Source organism: Penaeus japonicus, unplaced genomic scaffold (genome assembly GCF_977035675.1).
Source record: "Penaeus japonicus unplaced genomic scaffold, GWHDUDI00000001_assembly GWHDUDI00000016, whole genome shotgun sequence".
Lineage (NCBI taxonomy): Eukaryota > Metazoa > Arthropoda > Malacostraca > Decapoda > Penaeidae > Penaeus > Penaeus japonicus.
In genome coordinates this window covers 23,093,965-23,108,964 of record NW_028234418.1, presented here as the reverse complement: position 1 = coordinate 23,108,964, position 15,000 = coordinate 23,093,965, and the positions used below count along the sequence as shown (strand labels likewise).

At 42.0% G+C, this 15,000-nt stretch overlaps 1 protein-coding gene across 1 annotated transcript in view; it reads right to left on the bottom strand.

Moving 5' to 3' along the window:
- Positions 1–15,000, bottom strand: part of Dhc93AB (Dynein heavy chain at 93AB) — a 43,463-nt gene that overhangs the window by 27,775 nt on the left and 688 nt on the right. The window contains exons 2-31 of the mRNA XM_086545652.1: positions 14,974–15,000; positions 14,715–14,873; positions 14,230–14,434; positions 13,846–14,055; positions 13,549–13,718; positions 13,098–13,320; positions 12,722–12,888; positions 12,458–12,623; positions 12,174–12,297; positions 11,913–12,094; positions 11,500–11,631; positions 11,245–11,358; positions 10,966–11,072; positions 10,723–10,840; positions 10,325–10,551; positions 8,968–9,109; positions 8,719–8,844; positions 8,374–8,481; positions 8,075–8,253; positions 7,602–7,737; positions 7,271–7,405; positions 6,995–7,114; positions 6,683–6,825; positions 6,237–6,438; positions 5,904–6,128; positions 5,436–5,646; positions 3,935–4,062; positions 3,638–3,786; positions 3,003–3,285; positions 2,666–2,839 (exon numbers count right to left, since the gene is read on the bottom strand). The exon at positions 14,974–15,000 is cut by the window's right edge and continues 169 nt beyond it. Coding sequence (XP_086401778.1) covers positions 2,666–2,839; positions 3,003–3,285; positions 3,638–3,786; positions 3,935–4,062; positions 5,436–5,646; positions 5,904–6,128; positions 6,237–6,438; positions 6,683–6,825; positions 6,995–7,114; positions 7,271–7,405; positions 7,602–7,737; positions 8,075–8,253; positions 8,374–8,481; positions 8,719–8,844; positions 8,968–9,109; positions 10,325–10,551; positions 10,723–10,840; positions 10,966–11,072; positions 11,245–11,358; positions 11,500–11,631; positions 11,913–12,094; positions 12,174–12,297; positions 12,458–12,623; positions 12,722–12,888; positions 13,098–13,320; positions 13,549–13,718; positions 13,846–14,055; positions 14,230–14,434; positions 14,715–14,873; positions 14,974–15,000 — 4,792 coding nt within the window. The remainder of the gene's footprint in view (positions 1–2,665; positions 2,840–3,002; positions 3,286–3,637; positions 3,787–3,934; positions 4,063–5,435; positions 5,647–5,903; positions 6,129–6,236; positions 6,439–6,682; positions 6,826–6,994; positions 7,115–7,270; positions 7,406–7,601; positions 7,738–8,074; positions 8,254–8,373; positions 8,482–8,718; positions 8,845–8,967; positions 9,110–10,324; positions 10,552–10,722; positions 10,841–10,965; positions 11,073–11,244; positions 11,359–11,499; positions 11,632–11,912; positions 12,095–12,173; positions 12,298–12,457; positions 12,624–12,721; positions 12,889–13,097; positions 13,321–13,548; positions 13,719–13,845; positions 14,056–14,229; positions 14,435–14,714; positions 14,874–14,973) is intronic.

Genomic DNA, 15,000 nt, shown 5'->3' with positions numbered 1-15,000 from the left:
AGCAAAAACGCATCGTGAGAATAGAGAAATGAGAAGACAAAATCATATTGTGGTTGATTTATACTTTCCAGTAGATTAAGTTCAAAAAGGATAAAGGTCTTTTTAAAATCTGAAACTGTAGAGTTTGGGGAGTTTAGTCCATGCACTTTTAATTCCCATGCATCGCTTGTTTATTCGAAGGGTGCATGATGCCCTGAACAACCAAGTCGACGTCAGCTGCTTTTAAGCCCAGGCTGACATCCACAGAGATCGACGTCAGCCCGAACATTCGCTCTTCCAGAGGAATCTTGAGGCTGATTCGAGCGGAACGTCGCCGGGATGCGGGTTAGGGAGAGGAGGCCCAGTCAGGCGCCGCAGAGACGCGGAGGAGCAGTCTTTTAACCTTCTGGAATCAGCATCGTCAGTCTGATTCGAATCTGACGGCTGATCGAAACCTTCTTTTATGACGCGGCACGCACTGATGCCTGATCATAAAAGGGTATTCATGTTTATTTATATTTTGGCACAAAGTTGGTCATTATTTATACCGAGATGTTTCATCTCTCGATTTACTGAAATGAAAATTCAATCTTGCTCGTTACTAATTATGTGACTGGGACTCCGTGCTGCGAGCAGTTAAAAGGACGCAAGTTAAGGTCATGCACTCAGGGATGTGACTGGCTGCCGGACACGCGTGCTGGGTGTAACAGCCTTACAGATGGGCGGTCTCGCACATCTCCGCCCCGTCCCTCAACGCCCACGTGCAGGACGCCAGGGATTCCCCTCAAGGAGTCGACACGCCCATCTTCTGATCAGCTGTTTGGCCAATCAGACGCGACATGACGAGAACTCCTTGAGGCAGAGACCCGACGTCCTGAAGGAGCTTCTGAAGGGTGCGGTGTTGGGGGCGGAGATGCTGGGAGGGGGATGCACCACTAGACGACCTGTCCGACGGAGGCCTAATTTTTGCCACCGACACGTGGGGGGTAGAGTCGGGTTGGTCGGGGGGGTTACAGGACTCGCAGCGAGTAACCAGGACTCACCGACAACACTCGAGGACTGAGCGTATCCTGCTGGGGATGGGTATAGTGTCACACGCGAGTGAATGACGCTGTTAATTGGTTACAGTTTGAACATGCAATGCAGTCGACATTGTTACTTAAACACCTGACTACCATAATGGTCTACTTAATAGGTAGAGAATTCGAGATAGATATATAGATATATAGACAGAGATAGATAGATTGAGAGAGCAAGAGAGAGAGAGAGAGAGAGAGAGAGAGAGAGAGAGAGAGAGAGAGAGAGAGAGAGAAAGGGAGAGAGAGAGAGAGACCGGGAAAGGGAAAGTGAAAGGCAAAAAATACAAACAAAAAAAGTTGATATATCTAAAAATAAAACAGATATCTAGATATCTGAAAGAAAAGGGAGATTACATATTCTTTAGACAGTATGCTACACAACACTACCAGCCAACAGAGAAGACAAAATCAATCCAAAATTCTCGAGATCAAAGATAAAGATGATGCTATGGAGTAAATCCTTAAAGGTATCTTCCTACTTCATATTTATTTATCTTCCAAGGGTATTTCATGAAGAAATGTCATGAATTGCCCTTCAGATAACAAGCATAACTCTCATTTACTCATTTTTTAATTATACTAGATTTATGTTCAAGACACTAATCAAGTGACATGAACGCTAATAAGATGTGAAATAACTTTCATGCCGAGTAAATTTTGTCTAAGAACCATATGGGCTCCGGTAATGAAATATATTTCTTTATTGTTCCTCATTTGACTACCCTTTTTTTCTGTTCCTTTTCCCCTAATCCTTCTCGTATCCTCCCCTCCCTGTTCCTTTTCCTCTTTTTTTTTCTTCCTATCTTTCTTCTTTTTTTTCCTTTGACTCCTCTTTCCCATTATTATTCTTCCTTTCATTTTCCTCATTTTCTCTCCTTTTATTTTTCTTATTTTTTCATTTTTTCCCCTTCGTTATATCTCTTCGTTTTCTCCTTATTCTTTCATTTTGATATTAACATGATACGAGTTCTAACAACCTCTGTTGGTGGTAATATCACAAAATTATTCCAATAGCATACTGGTCGTAACTATCATCATTTATTGGTCTCTTGGAAGAAAGTTAGCATTAAATAAACAAACCTTGATATTTTTAAGGAATGAAGGTGGATGAAGCGGACATTTTTAACGAATGAAGGCAGTTGTTAATTAGCTATTATGTCTGTTTTTTTATCTCTCTTTTTAACGATTTTTATTTTTCAGATTCACATTTGGATTATTTTGGAGGGGGTGGGGGGTGGGGGTAAGTGAATAAATAGTTTTTATTCTTTTATACCAGTTTTAGGATATAGTTTAAGTTATGGTGTTATTTCAAAATCATATTTTTTCTCGACAATAGCTTTCTATCTTGAAAATTGAAACATTAAATATAGATGGCTTATCCGAAGACTAATAACTCTGAAAATAAAGAATGTTATAGAAACTGAAAAAAACATACATAAATCATTCTTATAGAGGTCTTAAAATAAATAAAACCTGAAAATAAAAAACATAAAGGAAATGTCCATCACAGTTATCAAAAAGTACCTGAGTAAATTTTCCTGTAATACTTCATGGATCAGCGATGTTAAAAGACCTCTCCTACAGTTACAGGATCCATTAGGACCTACCTGCAGTGGCGTGTCGGGGTCGAGCTCGAACTTGGGGATCTTCTCCGACCAGGGTGTGAACCGGAGGCTCTCCCTCTCGATGCAGTAGTCGAAGACGGTGCCTGAAGAAGGAAACTTGACGGTCTTGAACTCCAGCTGGAACCACTTGCTGAACTCGACGCGGTAGTCGATGTTCTAGGCCGGAGGACGCACTCGTTAATCGGGAACATTATCGAGACAGGGCTCAAGAAACTTATAGCATTTTGTTCTCACATAATAAAAACCGGGATTTGATTTCACGGATTTGTAAACAACCTTCTGTGTCTTCAGCGCGCATCCCTCCCTGAGCACTACTCACCCCGTCCTGGTAGAGCGCTGACCCGAAGGCCCACACTGCGGCGAACACGAAGTAGAGCTCGTAGACCTCCTTGGGGCTGTCAGGAGCCACGCTCTCCGGCGTCAGGAGGCAGTCCAGGAGCTGACACAGCATCATGAGGTGCGTGATCTCGGGCATGGGCGTGATCCTCTTGAAGCGGACTCTCATGATCTCCAGGCAAGTCGGGATGTATTTGTCGAACAGAACCATGAGGTTCGCCTTCTCGCTCTGGATCTCGCGGCTGTCGATCCAGCTGGTGACGTAACTGTAAAGGGAGGGGTCGAATGGGCGTCTGAGGTTCCTGTACTATTTTCTGGTTATTCAGAGCGCTAGTATGTTAAATATGTCCCTCTAATGTGACTTCTGGATTGGAATGTATCTTTCTCGCGAGGAAATTATTGGAAATACGTTGTCACTATAATTAAACAATACCCAAACCCCTTATTTCCTGATGATTTAGGATCAGTTCTAAAATATCTGAAATTTCCCAGGAAGATGAAATCTTCTGCATATCTACAGCCAGAAACCTTCGGACAAGCCGTCCAACCAGACCCGATAATCCCATCCAAAGATCTTCAAGAGACACCCAAGAGAACGAAATACGGAAGGACACGCACGGGTTCCACCCCAAGTCGCCCTGGTTCAGGTAGATGATGCCGGCGCGGGACACGGTGGCCGGGGTGGCCGTCCGCAGGTGGCTGATCTCGAACAGGAGGCGCATCTGCGGCGTCAGGGAGATGCGCTCGTTGCTGGCCAGCGTCAGGATCTTGAAGTAGAGGGAGGCGGAAATATCACATCTGTTTATGCTGCCATTCAGAAAGTCATTGGTTGGGGATGTGGCAATGGCGATTAATGAAAGACAAGTGTGTGTGTGTGTGTCTGTGTGTGCGCGTGTGTATGTGTGTGTGTCGTACCTTGTTGTCGTCCATGAGCGTGTTGAGGGACTCGATCCACATGGGGTCGATGTCCCCGTCCAAGATGATCCACTTGGGAGCGTCGCCCGCCATGTTGGCTTGGTCGCGCATGAGGCTGGAGAAGAGGCCTTGAGGAACGAAGGAATAAAATGAGTAGAGCCAGATAAAAGCAATCATTGTTTTCTTAATAAATGACTAGTAAGCATTAGTTGACATTAGCAATATCCACATGATGGCTCTGATTGGAGGGTGAAGGTAGAGGGTGATAGATTTCCACCCAAAGTTCACCGCTTCCCTTAATAAAAACATGACAATTACCGTCATGTTAATGATGAAATTATATCAACGAGAATGATGATAATGGTCATGATTATTACTAGTTAATAAAAAGAGTGTAACAAAATGATACATCAATAGTAATGATATTGATATTTACGATCATAAAGCTGACAACAATGAAATGAAGTGATAAAGATGATAATGATTATATTGACAATAGTGATAATATTAATGATGATAATAGTAATGATAATGATAATACTAATAATGATGATAATACTAATAATGATGATAATAATGATAATAACAATGATACTAATAATGATAATTATAATAATGATGATAATGACAATAATAATAATAGTGATGATAACAATAAATAATGGCAACATTAATAATGATAACAATAATGATAGTGTTAATGAAAGTGGTATTGATAATGAGGATGATGATAATAATGATCATAATAATGATAATGATAATAATATTGACAATAATAATGACAATGGTGATATTGACAATAATAATGATAATGATAACAACAATAATAATGATAATAATAGTAATCGTAATGATAATAATACCGACAGTAACAAGAACAATAATAAGAAAACGATAATGATAATAGCAAAAATGGAAAATGTTTATGATAATCGAAATGATGAATATGATAGTAATTATTATAGAATAACAACAGTACCAAGAGAAGGAATAGCAATAATAGCAACAATGATAATAAATGCTAGTAATACTATTAAAAACTTGGGCTGGTTTTGTCCTCCTGATGAATCCAAACGACGAAGAAATGATAAATTAAAATAACGAGTTAAAATCTTTAAAAAAAATCATGAACAATAACTGATACAGCATAAAGACAGTAATAACAAAAAATCAATGATAATGATGATGATGACAGTAGTAATAACGCCACCACCATATGACCAAAAATACAGATAATCATGCAACATAAGGCACATCGATTCGCAAAACTCATCGCCACCTCCAGGAGCGCCTCTTCCTGTCTTTCCATTACAAGCCCTAGTAATAATGATAAAAATATTAACGAGGATATGAGCAATACTAACACTATCGTTAATATAGCTCAGGTGGAGAAGTATATTGATAAAATTGATGATAAGAGAATAATCAGAAGAATAAAACAATAATTGATGATGAAATAATAAGCGTCATTATCCTGGCTGCCCCTGGGAGCGCCCCTCACCGTCCTTCCACTCCCTGGTGGCGGGGTTGATGTAGCCGAAGAGCTCGTCCGTCGTCACGGCCTTCGGGTTCAGGTCGTAGCACACGGGCTTCTTCTTCATGTTCTGCGTCGTCCGGAAGAGCGTGCGCCACACCTGCGTCTTGCCCGTGCCCGCCTGCCCGATGATGAACACGCTGTGCCGCACCTCCAGGAGCTCCTTCAGCTGCACCACCTGCAGGATAAGGTGGAAGGACGAGTGGAGAGTGAGGGAGAGTTCTCATGTGTGGGCGAGAAAGGGGAAGACGGAAGGAGGGCACCTGAGGTTAGATATGTACTGTTTCACATATATCCAAGTTCTCGTACAGAAACCATACTCAGATTGAAGCCCTCGCAATTAGCCTCTAAATTATTGAAAACATTCAAATATGATATAAAAGTCTACACATTACATGTTCAATAGCACCTGAGATCCGGTAGAATGTTTCCCACCTTGAGGATGAAGCTATCTTCTGGCTGAAGTTTGAGATCGACCGCCGCCTGTTTGACGGCTTTCTCGAAGTCGAGGTCCTTCTTTCGGGGGACGTCTAGGGCGGGGAAGAGGTCCCCGATAAGGCCCATGAACACAGGCACGTCGTCGGTCACGATCTTGGGCACGTTGTAGTCCCTGAGAGCACGCATCAGCACTTGGTCCTCGGGGCGCTCGGGGTCGTCACGCTGAAGGGACGGAGATAGATTGACGCGACATAGAAGAATCAATACAATTATCTTATATCAAATGATGCAAGATTATTCTGATAATATGTAATAGCCTGAGTCATCAACCTTCAGAGATCCAGCCACTACTAGCAAGCTCTTGATCGCTCTCAACCCCCAGTCATAATGGCTCTGATTAGAGAGCAACTCGCGGCAAAGACGGTAGAGAGTGATGAACTTCCGTGCGAGGACCTTCGCCTCGATGAAGCCTTCTGCCACCAACATGATCTCGCAGATGAGCTCCAGATCAGGCACCACCATGGCACAGGGCCTGAGGAGGAGGAAAGTTATTCCGATGTGCCATTTTTCTCTGTTTCTGTCGTTATTTTTTTAATGTATCTGTCTACCTGTTTCATCTTGCGGTTTTGATACTTTATACTCAGTGCCTATAAGCATTATATCCATATATAATCATCTCAACCCATCCTTCTATTTAGATATATCTACATCATGTTTAGTTATTCAAGAACGTAACATCTCGTTTTCCTGCAAGAACAACATGGCTTCAACCGCACCTGAAGAGAACTTTGAGGTTCTCCGGCAGTTCCGTCCTTCCGGCGTAACCCGGGTTCATGGTGATGAAGATGCCGACCGAAGGAGTCAGGCGGATCGGCTCTCCCATGAAGTCGAAGTTCCTCTTTTTGTTCCTGATGGCATCCTGGGCAAGATGAAAAGGATGTGATGTGCTTTCATCAAAAGTTTCAAGGTTACTCTTTCACAAATCAGTTTGATATTCAGATCTGATGTATTTAAAATAAGGGGACAAAAGAAGTTCAAATTAAAACTAAATAAAACGTATTCTAGACATTGACCGTCTTTCGTCTTACCTGCACACTCTTCACCTGGACAGCCACGACAGAAAGGACCTCCACAGATATCCTGTTGAACTCGTCGAAGCATCCCCAGGCGCCGGTTTGCGCCAGACCCTTGTAGATGTTGCCACAAGACTGAAGGGAAACATCTCTTTATCAGAGAAGAACTATCATTTCTTTTCGAATGACAAATATTTCCCTATAAAAGTTATGAAATTATAAACTCTCTATTTGCTTATATCACGACATAATGATGCTACTGCGAAGTCAAAGCTGCTTCGCGAGCTCCACCTTGTAGTCCATCTGCTCGGAGCAGTTGAAGACGTAGACCATCATGCCGAGGGCGCGGCCGAGGTCCTTCGTCGTCTCGGTCTTGCCCGTTCCCGCAGGCCCCGAGGGAGCGCCGCCCATCACCAGGTGGAGCGACTGGCGAGAGACACAAGCGAGGAAAGTGTCAGTCGGGAAAACGAAAAGGAAGTTGAAGTTGATCATCCAACAAGGATTGATTGATTTTAAAAATTATCTGCCGCGTCAAATCCAACATTGAAGCGAGACAAAGGCATCGTCACCACACAACAAGCAAGCAAACACCCGGAGATCCCCGCCGAAGCGGCTGGAGCACCTGCGTGAGCGTGATGTAGCAACGGTCCGTGAGCGGCGTGATGACGAGGCGCGGCGTGTTGCCCAGGTACTCGTGGTCGTACTTCATGCGGGCGTCGCAGATGTCCATGAAGCAGTCGGCCTCCTCCTCGTCCCACCTGCCGGATTGAATTTGTTGTAGCTGTTCATCTCGTGTTCTTTGACTCTTCTTTTGTTATTTCTTCAGTATCCACAAGGAAAAAATATACGTATCTCGTGTTGATTTAGGAAAATAAATGTTTTCAAATATTGTTCTTCGGCGAAAGAGTCTCTAAAGACTTGAAAATCTCTTTTCATCATCGTTCCAGTCCCTTCGCCCTCCACTGGAGCCTCAAAATTCAGATTTAATCGCAATCTCACAACGTGTGACTGTATCTCGTCTTAAGAACAGTAATCTACATTTCCTCTGTCTGCCAATTCCACGCATCCTTCACAGGACGAGTGGACGTGACTCACCTGTGGCGGAGCTGCGACTGCCACGCGAACTCCGCCGCCGACTCCACCTTGCCGCTGATGAGCCTCCCGACCACGTCTCGCGCGTGGACGTCGATGGTGCAGATGGTCATGATCTTCTGGCGCTGCTGCCGCGTCAGCTCCCCCAGGAGGAGCGAGATGAGGGCGTTCAGCTGTTGCACCTGAAAATGAAACGAAATATACTCAATTGTATTGCTAAATTGCCCGCCCTGGATTCGACACACATGAGATATCTCTTATTCTCAAAAGTATTATGTATAAAACACGCCACCTTTCCTCACCTGCTTTCGGTAGTAATCTCTCAAGGCATTTTCGTATCCTTCTTCCAGACGACCGAACGCAGCATTTACTTCCACGGTCCAGTAGATCTGTGTGCCTGTAAGCGCTACCTGCATGTTGTGGAGTAGCAGAGGGAAATTAGACAAATAATGTTTTATAATTTTCACGTCTTTCAACGAATCATACATTCACAAAACTGACTCGCTCTGAACATATCAGTACCTTGATAGTATACACCGGTCTGTTTCCAATATCTAATTTGTTATTCATACTGTGTAATCTTATCACGATGCCATGTGGTTAAGTGTATATATATTGCAAAATATAAGAGTTACAACCAGACTCACCTGCGCCGGGTAGTCGTCCACCCACTGCTCGCGGGGGCGGTCCTCGTAGGCCGCCACGGCGTCGGTGAGCCGAGCCCTCACGGTGGCGCGCATCATCTGCAGGACGCTCATCAGCCATTTCTCCACCTTGGGCGTGAAACGGTGTTAACTCTCGTTGTTTTCCTTCAGGAGGAATATCGGCAGGAGTTTTCCAGTTCAGTATTAAAGATTTCAGTGAAAAACGTGCAGTGACACCACACTGCTACTCACGGGTCCGACGCAGCTGGTGCTGTTGCAGAAGGGGACGTACTCGCCGTCCTTGGCCGTCATCCCGACCGCTGTGGTGGCGCCGCTGTCCTCGCCTTCCGCGAACTTGAGGATCGCAATACTGTCGAATAACTTGGTGAGATGCCTTGAAAGAAGAGAAAAATGGAGTGGTTAAAAGGTGCTGTGGTATCTCCCTTTTCCTCTCTCTCTCTCTTTCTCACAGTACCCACACACGCGACACATATATGCTTATATATATGTATGTATGTGTGTGTGTGTGTGTGTGTGTGTGTGTGTGTGTGTATTCATGTTTATAAATAAAAAAAATATATATTCATATATATGTATATATATATATATATAATTATGTATATGTATTGTTTTATTCATATTCATAAAAAATATATATATATATATATATTATATATATATATATATATACATATATTTAGACATATATATATTTATTTATACATAATATTATTTATGAATATATATATATATATATATATATATATATATATATATATATATTTATGAATATATATATACACTATACACATACACACACACAATATATATATTTATATATATATATATATATATATATATATATATATATATATATATGTGTATGTATATATATATATATATATATATATATATATATATATATATATATATATATATATATATATGTGTATATGTGTTTATGTGTTTGTGTTTGTGTGAGTTTGTGTACACACACACAACACACATACACACACACACACACACATATATAATATAATATATATATATATATATATATATATATATATATATATAAACATATATATACAACATATATATATAAACATATATATATATATATATATATATATATATAATATATATTATATATATAAAATATATATATATATATATATATATATATATATATATATATATATATATATATATATATATTGTACATATATATATATATATATATAATATATTATATATATATCAAATATATATATATATATATTCATATATATGTGTACATATATATATATATATATATATATATATATATATATATATATATATATATATATATATATATAAAATATATATATATATATATATATATATATATATATGTATATATATATATATATATATATATATATATATATATATATTTATATATATATATATATATATGTGTGTGTGTGTGTGTGTGTATTATTTCAATCATTCTTCCTCCTCCCTTGCTATCCTTTCTGACCCCCCCACCCCCACCCCAATTCTCTACCCCTACCCCCTTTCTTCTAGTTCCGTGAACTTAACTCGGGAATCCTTAGAATCTCACTTTGTGATCTTGACAGGCTGATTGCCGTTGGAGAGGATGTCGAGCAGGTCGGCCGTGGAGACGAAGTAGAACCTGGGGAAGGCGAGGCGCTTCGTCTCCAGGTACTCGGCCAGCGTCTTCTCGCATAGCGTTAGCTCCGCCTGCAGCGCCTCCAGCCGCTGGAAGAGGCCCTCGCGGTTCGTGGCGTTCAGCACGTGAGGGTTCGCCACCATCTCCGACACAAGTTTCTGTTGGGGATACGATACGATACGTGTTCAAAGTCAGCGGTAGGGAATGAAGATTAGCTTTTTTTTTTTTTTTTTCGTTTCCTTCGTAGTTGTATGGGGATTGTATTCACCACACACACGTAATAAACTTTACAAGTAGCATCGCCTTGAGGTGTATCGCCTGAAACTCGCCTTGAAGTCAATGTCGATCTGGTCGAACCTGGCCGAGTCCTCGGGCAGCTGCCGCCTGATGTCGTCCGACCCGATGAAGATCGATTCCAAGTGGCTCCAGGTGCGCTGGACCTCGAACCTGGGATAGAGAAAGAGTGATGCCCAGTAGAATATCTTACAGACGAGGTAAGGATGAAACAATTATTCCTTCCTCCGGTTTATAATTAGATCTGTATTGAGAACGGTTATTCCACTAACACTAACCAGAGAGTGATGACCTGGTCGGCGATGGACAGTTTGTTCTGCCATGCTGACACTTCCTCAAGGAAGTGTTCAATGTACTTCGATGTCATAAGATTCTGCAGCTGAACCTGTGAAATAAAAATATTTATATATATGAATGTGTATCGTTGCAATCTCTCTCTTTCTCTCTATCTATATCTATATCTCCCTCTCTCCCTCTCTATCTATCCATCTCTATCTTTCAGTGTCTATTTCTTTAATTTATTTCCTATCTCTCCAACTGTCTTCCCTTTTTCTTACCTGATTTTCCTCGAGCGTCTCAATCATCTCCTCCGAAGTGCGAATAAGATCGACGCCGGTGCGAGGATGCGTGTCCACCAGGAATTCCATGTTAGACCAAGTCATGTCCAGCTCCTAAAAAAAATCGTTGTTTACAAAAGGAATATTTCAAAAGATATCTTATATACATTTGTTTCTTTTTTCCTTTTTTTTTTAAGGCAACTAAAGAAGAAAATGTGGGGGGGGGGGTCAGAATGTGGCTATTGCTACACTAACCTTGATTATTTTCTCCATGGACATTTCCTTGACTGCTTTGTCGACTATGTTCTTGACCTCGTCCTCGTGCATATGAAGGTTGAGGTCGAGTAAGTCCGCTAAGGTTGTCTTGGGATTATCCACGAAGTTCGTCTGTGAATCGGATCGGAAGAAAAGGTAAAACTCGAATTGTTTTATCTCTCTTGATATCTCACAGAGGTCTATGATGTCTTAGTTTATTTAGTTTCTCATTTCGAATATTCAATACTGTTCCAAGTTCAAATCATTTATTCCTTAAGTTAAAGGGTTCCAGTTTTCCCATTTCTCTCCATTGTCGTTTGTATATTTTTCGTTATGCTATATACTCTTCCAGTTACTCTTTACACCCTTTTTCCTTTCATCCTCTATCCTCCTCCCCTCTTCCTTCCTCTCACCACGAAGGCCGCCGTGGAGGTACTGTCCGCCTTCTTGGTCGCCACGAGGAGCTGTCCCCAGTGGCGTTCCCTCAGCGACGGGTTTTGCAGCTCGGCCACCGCCCTCAGGGACGTCAGCATATTCTTGACAGTGGAGTCCAGGTTGATGTAGGCGTCCCACACCCGCATCTCCTTGTCCAGGGCTGCAAAATGAATACCAGCCAGTCATGTAGCAAGAATATGTTTGGGACACCTTTAATTCCATGCATCGTGTTCCCTCACCTCTGATGTCCTTCGCGAACTTCTTGCACTCGATATCCATGTTCTCCACATCCACATCCCTCCACGGAGTCGTCTTCCAGTGGTTGATGCAGGCTCGCACGAGACAGATATGGTCCCAGAGTTGCTGAGGAAGACGGGATTTCGCGGAAACGATCAAACATAAATACCCGTTTTTAATTTGTTACATGTCGGTCGTATATTGAATTCTTACCTTCGCAAACGGTTTACATTATTATCATCTTATCTTTTATCACTCTGATATATCAATTCTGTGAAGTTGATACCTTGAGCATCCTCAGTTCCTTCCTGCAGGACTTCATGTGCTTGAACTCAGGGATAACGACCTCAAAGAGCATGGCGGACTCCTGCAGCTGGTGCATCTCCTCCTCCAGCCGCTTCACTCTTGTGTTCACTCTTTCCAGACGCCAGTAGGGCAGCTCACAGTCGTAGCTAAAGGATGGAACTAGTAAGCTCATCTATATAATATATTTACTATGTTTTGTATATATTGGAGAGATAATATAAATCTAAAGGAATTCGAGACGCACTTGAAGAAAGAATACTTCTTGAACTTCTCCCTGTAAATGTTTTGCCGTGTCTCGAATTTGACGCATTTCTTCCTGATGACCGACACTTCGTTGGCCTTGAGAGGGGCCACGTGCTGCCGGATGAGGTCGCACTGCTTCTTCAGCGACTCCCACTGCTCGGGCAGCTCCTGGTGGTGGGAACATGGGGGATAGTAGGATATTCCTCACTCCGGTGAAAATGATTCATCTCTGAATTGCTATTAAGGACTTACAAACCATTCCATAAACAGCTGTGTGTGAGGAGATATATGAAAAAATATACATATTTTCTATAAATGTTTATAATTGAAAGTCCTGTGTGAACCAGAACTCCCATCCGAGCGAAGGCCAGTCCCACCTGCAGCTTTAGGTGCATGGTCTCCGGCAGGTCGTCGCCGTACTGCTGTACGAGGGCGATGATGGCCTTGAGCGGCTCGAACATCGCGTCCGTGGCGTGCGTCCTGTCCCGGACCCTCACTAAGTGCGCCATGATGGACACCAGGATGTCGTAGTCCCCGTTGTTGAGATTCTGTGCCACCCCAACCTCGGTCGTCTTGATGAAGCCGTCCAGCTCCGTTAGGCTGCAGGGAACGAACAACCTTCTGTATGACGATCTTTATCGTTTCCTCAGTATTGAAAGCTACAACTTTCAATACTGAAAGTTATATCAAGATATTTATACAAGAATATCACAAAACGTCTGCACTTAGGAACCACTCAATCTGTCTGAAGATGATAAATCAGATTCAGTGGAAGTTTTTAACCTATACAAAGCTATACCACTCCGAATAGCAGATAGAAATCGTTACCTGTCCGTCACTTGAAGAATGAGGTGTTGCTTGTACATCTGCGCCCATTTCTTGGTGTTCTCCAGTAGGCCGTGCTTGAAGGGCCGTACGTCAAGGCGGAGCCATTTGTCGAACACCACCATCGTGTCGATGTTCTCGAGCTCAGCGTGCAGCTGCTCGTATTTGTCAATCTGCAGCGATTAAGTAAGCATTTCTAAATGCTTGCCTTATTTTCAGATATTCTGCATGATAAAATAGACTATTAATGGCGATCTAAATAAGCACTTCCAAAGGAAAGTAATGAACGAGGCCTCAAACCTGTTGCCTGAACTTGGGGAGTCCAGGTTGTTTGCCATCTTCCTCTGAGGTGAGGAACTTTTCCAGTACTTCAGCACGACGATCGCGCCAGAGGGACTGGTGCTGCAGGAACTGGTCGCGGTGCTCGGCCACTTGGCCCGCCGCCGCTTCGAACCTTCCTATCAGTGTCTCCTTCAGGTGTATAACTTCCTCGTCCTTCTCCACGTCAGGCTGAAGAGAAAAGTGATGAATCATTAAATTCAGCATATTTATAAGTTGTTAAATAATAGATGAGAGGAAACAGAAAAACTAAAACTGTTAAATCAATCTAAACTCCTGTTGCTGTAGATATTCATATCCCAAAAGTGTGAATTCTGAAGCGAATTTAAACTGACAAAGACTCACTAGATAAGAAGCATGAGAGTGAGTAGCCAGACGAGGTACGAGAGCGCAGATGTGAAGGATTTCCGCCACAAGAGTTTCCACCAAGCTGTGCAGTTCCTCAGGCGAAGGCCGAATGATGAGGTAGGGCTCCTGCAGCTCCAGCCGGGCCTCCAGCAAGGGAAACTGATTGACCCTCATCTCGCAGTTGTCCAAAAGGTAGAACAGGCTGAAAGACGGAAGATAAAAAGATTGATTATTAGATCTTATCATAAATATAGTTCTTATTTTTGACACAAAAAAAAGTTGACTTATGTCGACATGAAGACGAGTAGATTTCCTGCAACTTATTCTAAATCTCTTTCCTCAGAATGAACTGGCATGTTTTCAAATACTAAACTGTTTTTTTTTTCTTACTTATATTTTTTACTTATCAATACTGTTTCAAAGCTACATGATGATGAAGTTTAATGGTACTTAATTTGGATGCAGTGTCGGAAGTTCATTACCTGCAACTTACGCCGTCGACAAGACCCCGCGTGATCATCTGGTCCAGGAAGAGGAGGTAGCGATCCCAGTGCCTGGAGTCATCAGGCACTTTGAGGAGGCACTTATTCTCCTCAACCATGCCCAGGATCTTCGACCCGTCTTGCTCCATTGCTGTATACCTATCAAAATGAAAGCAACATGTTTTATGGGCAATAAGTAGTATCATGGAATAGTATATCAGGAGAAGATTATGAATATATATCACTAATATTAACTTACACTTTCTTGAGTTTGTCAGCTTTGTCC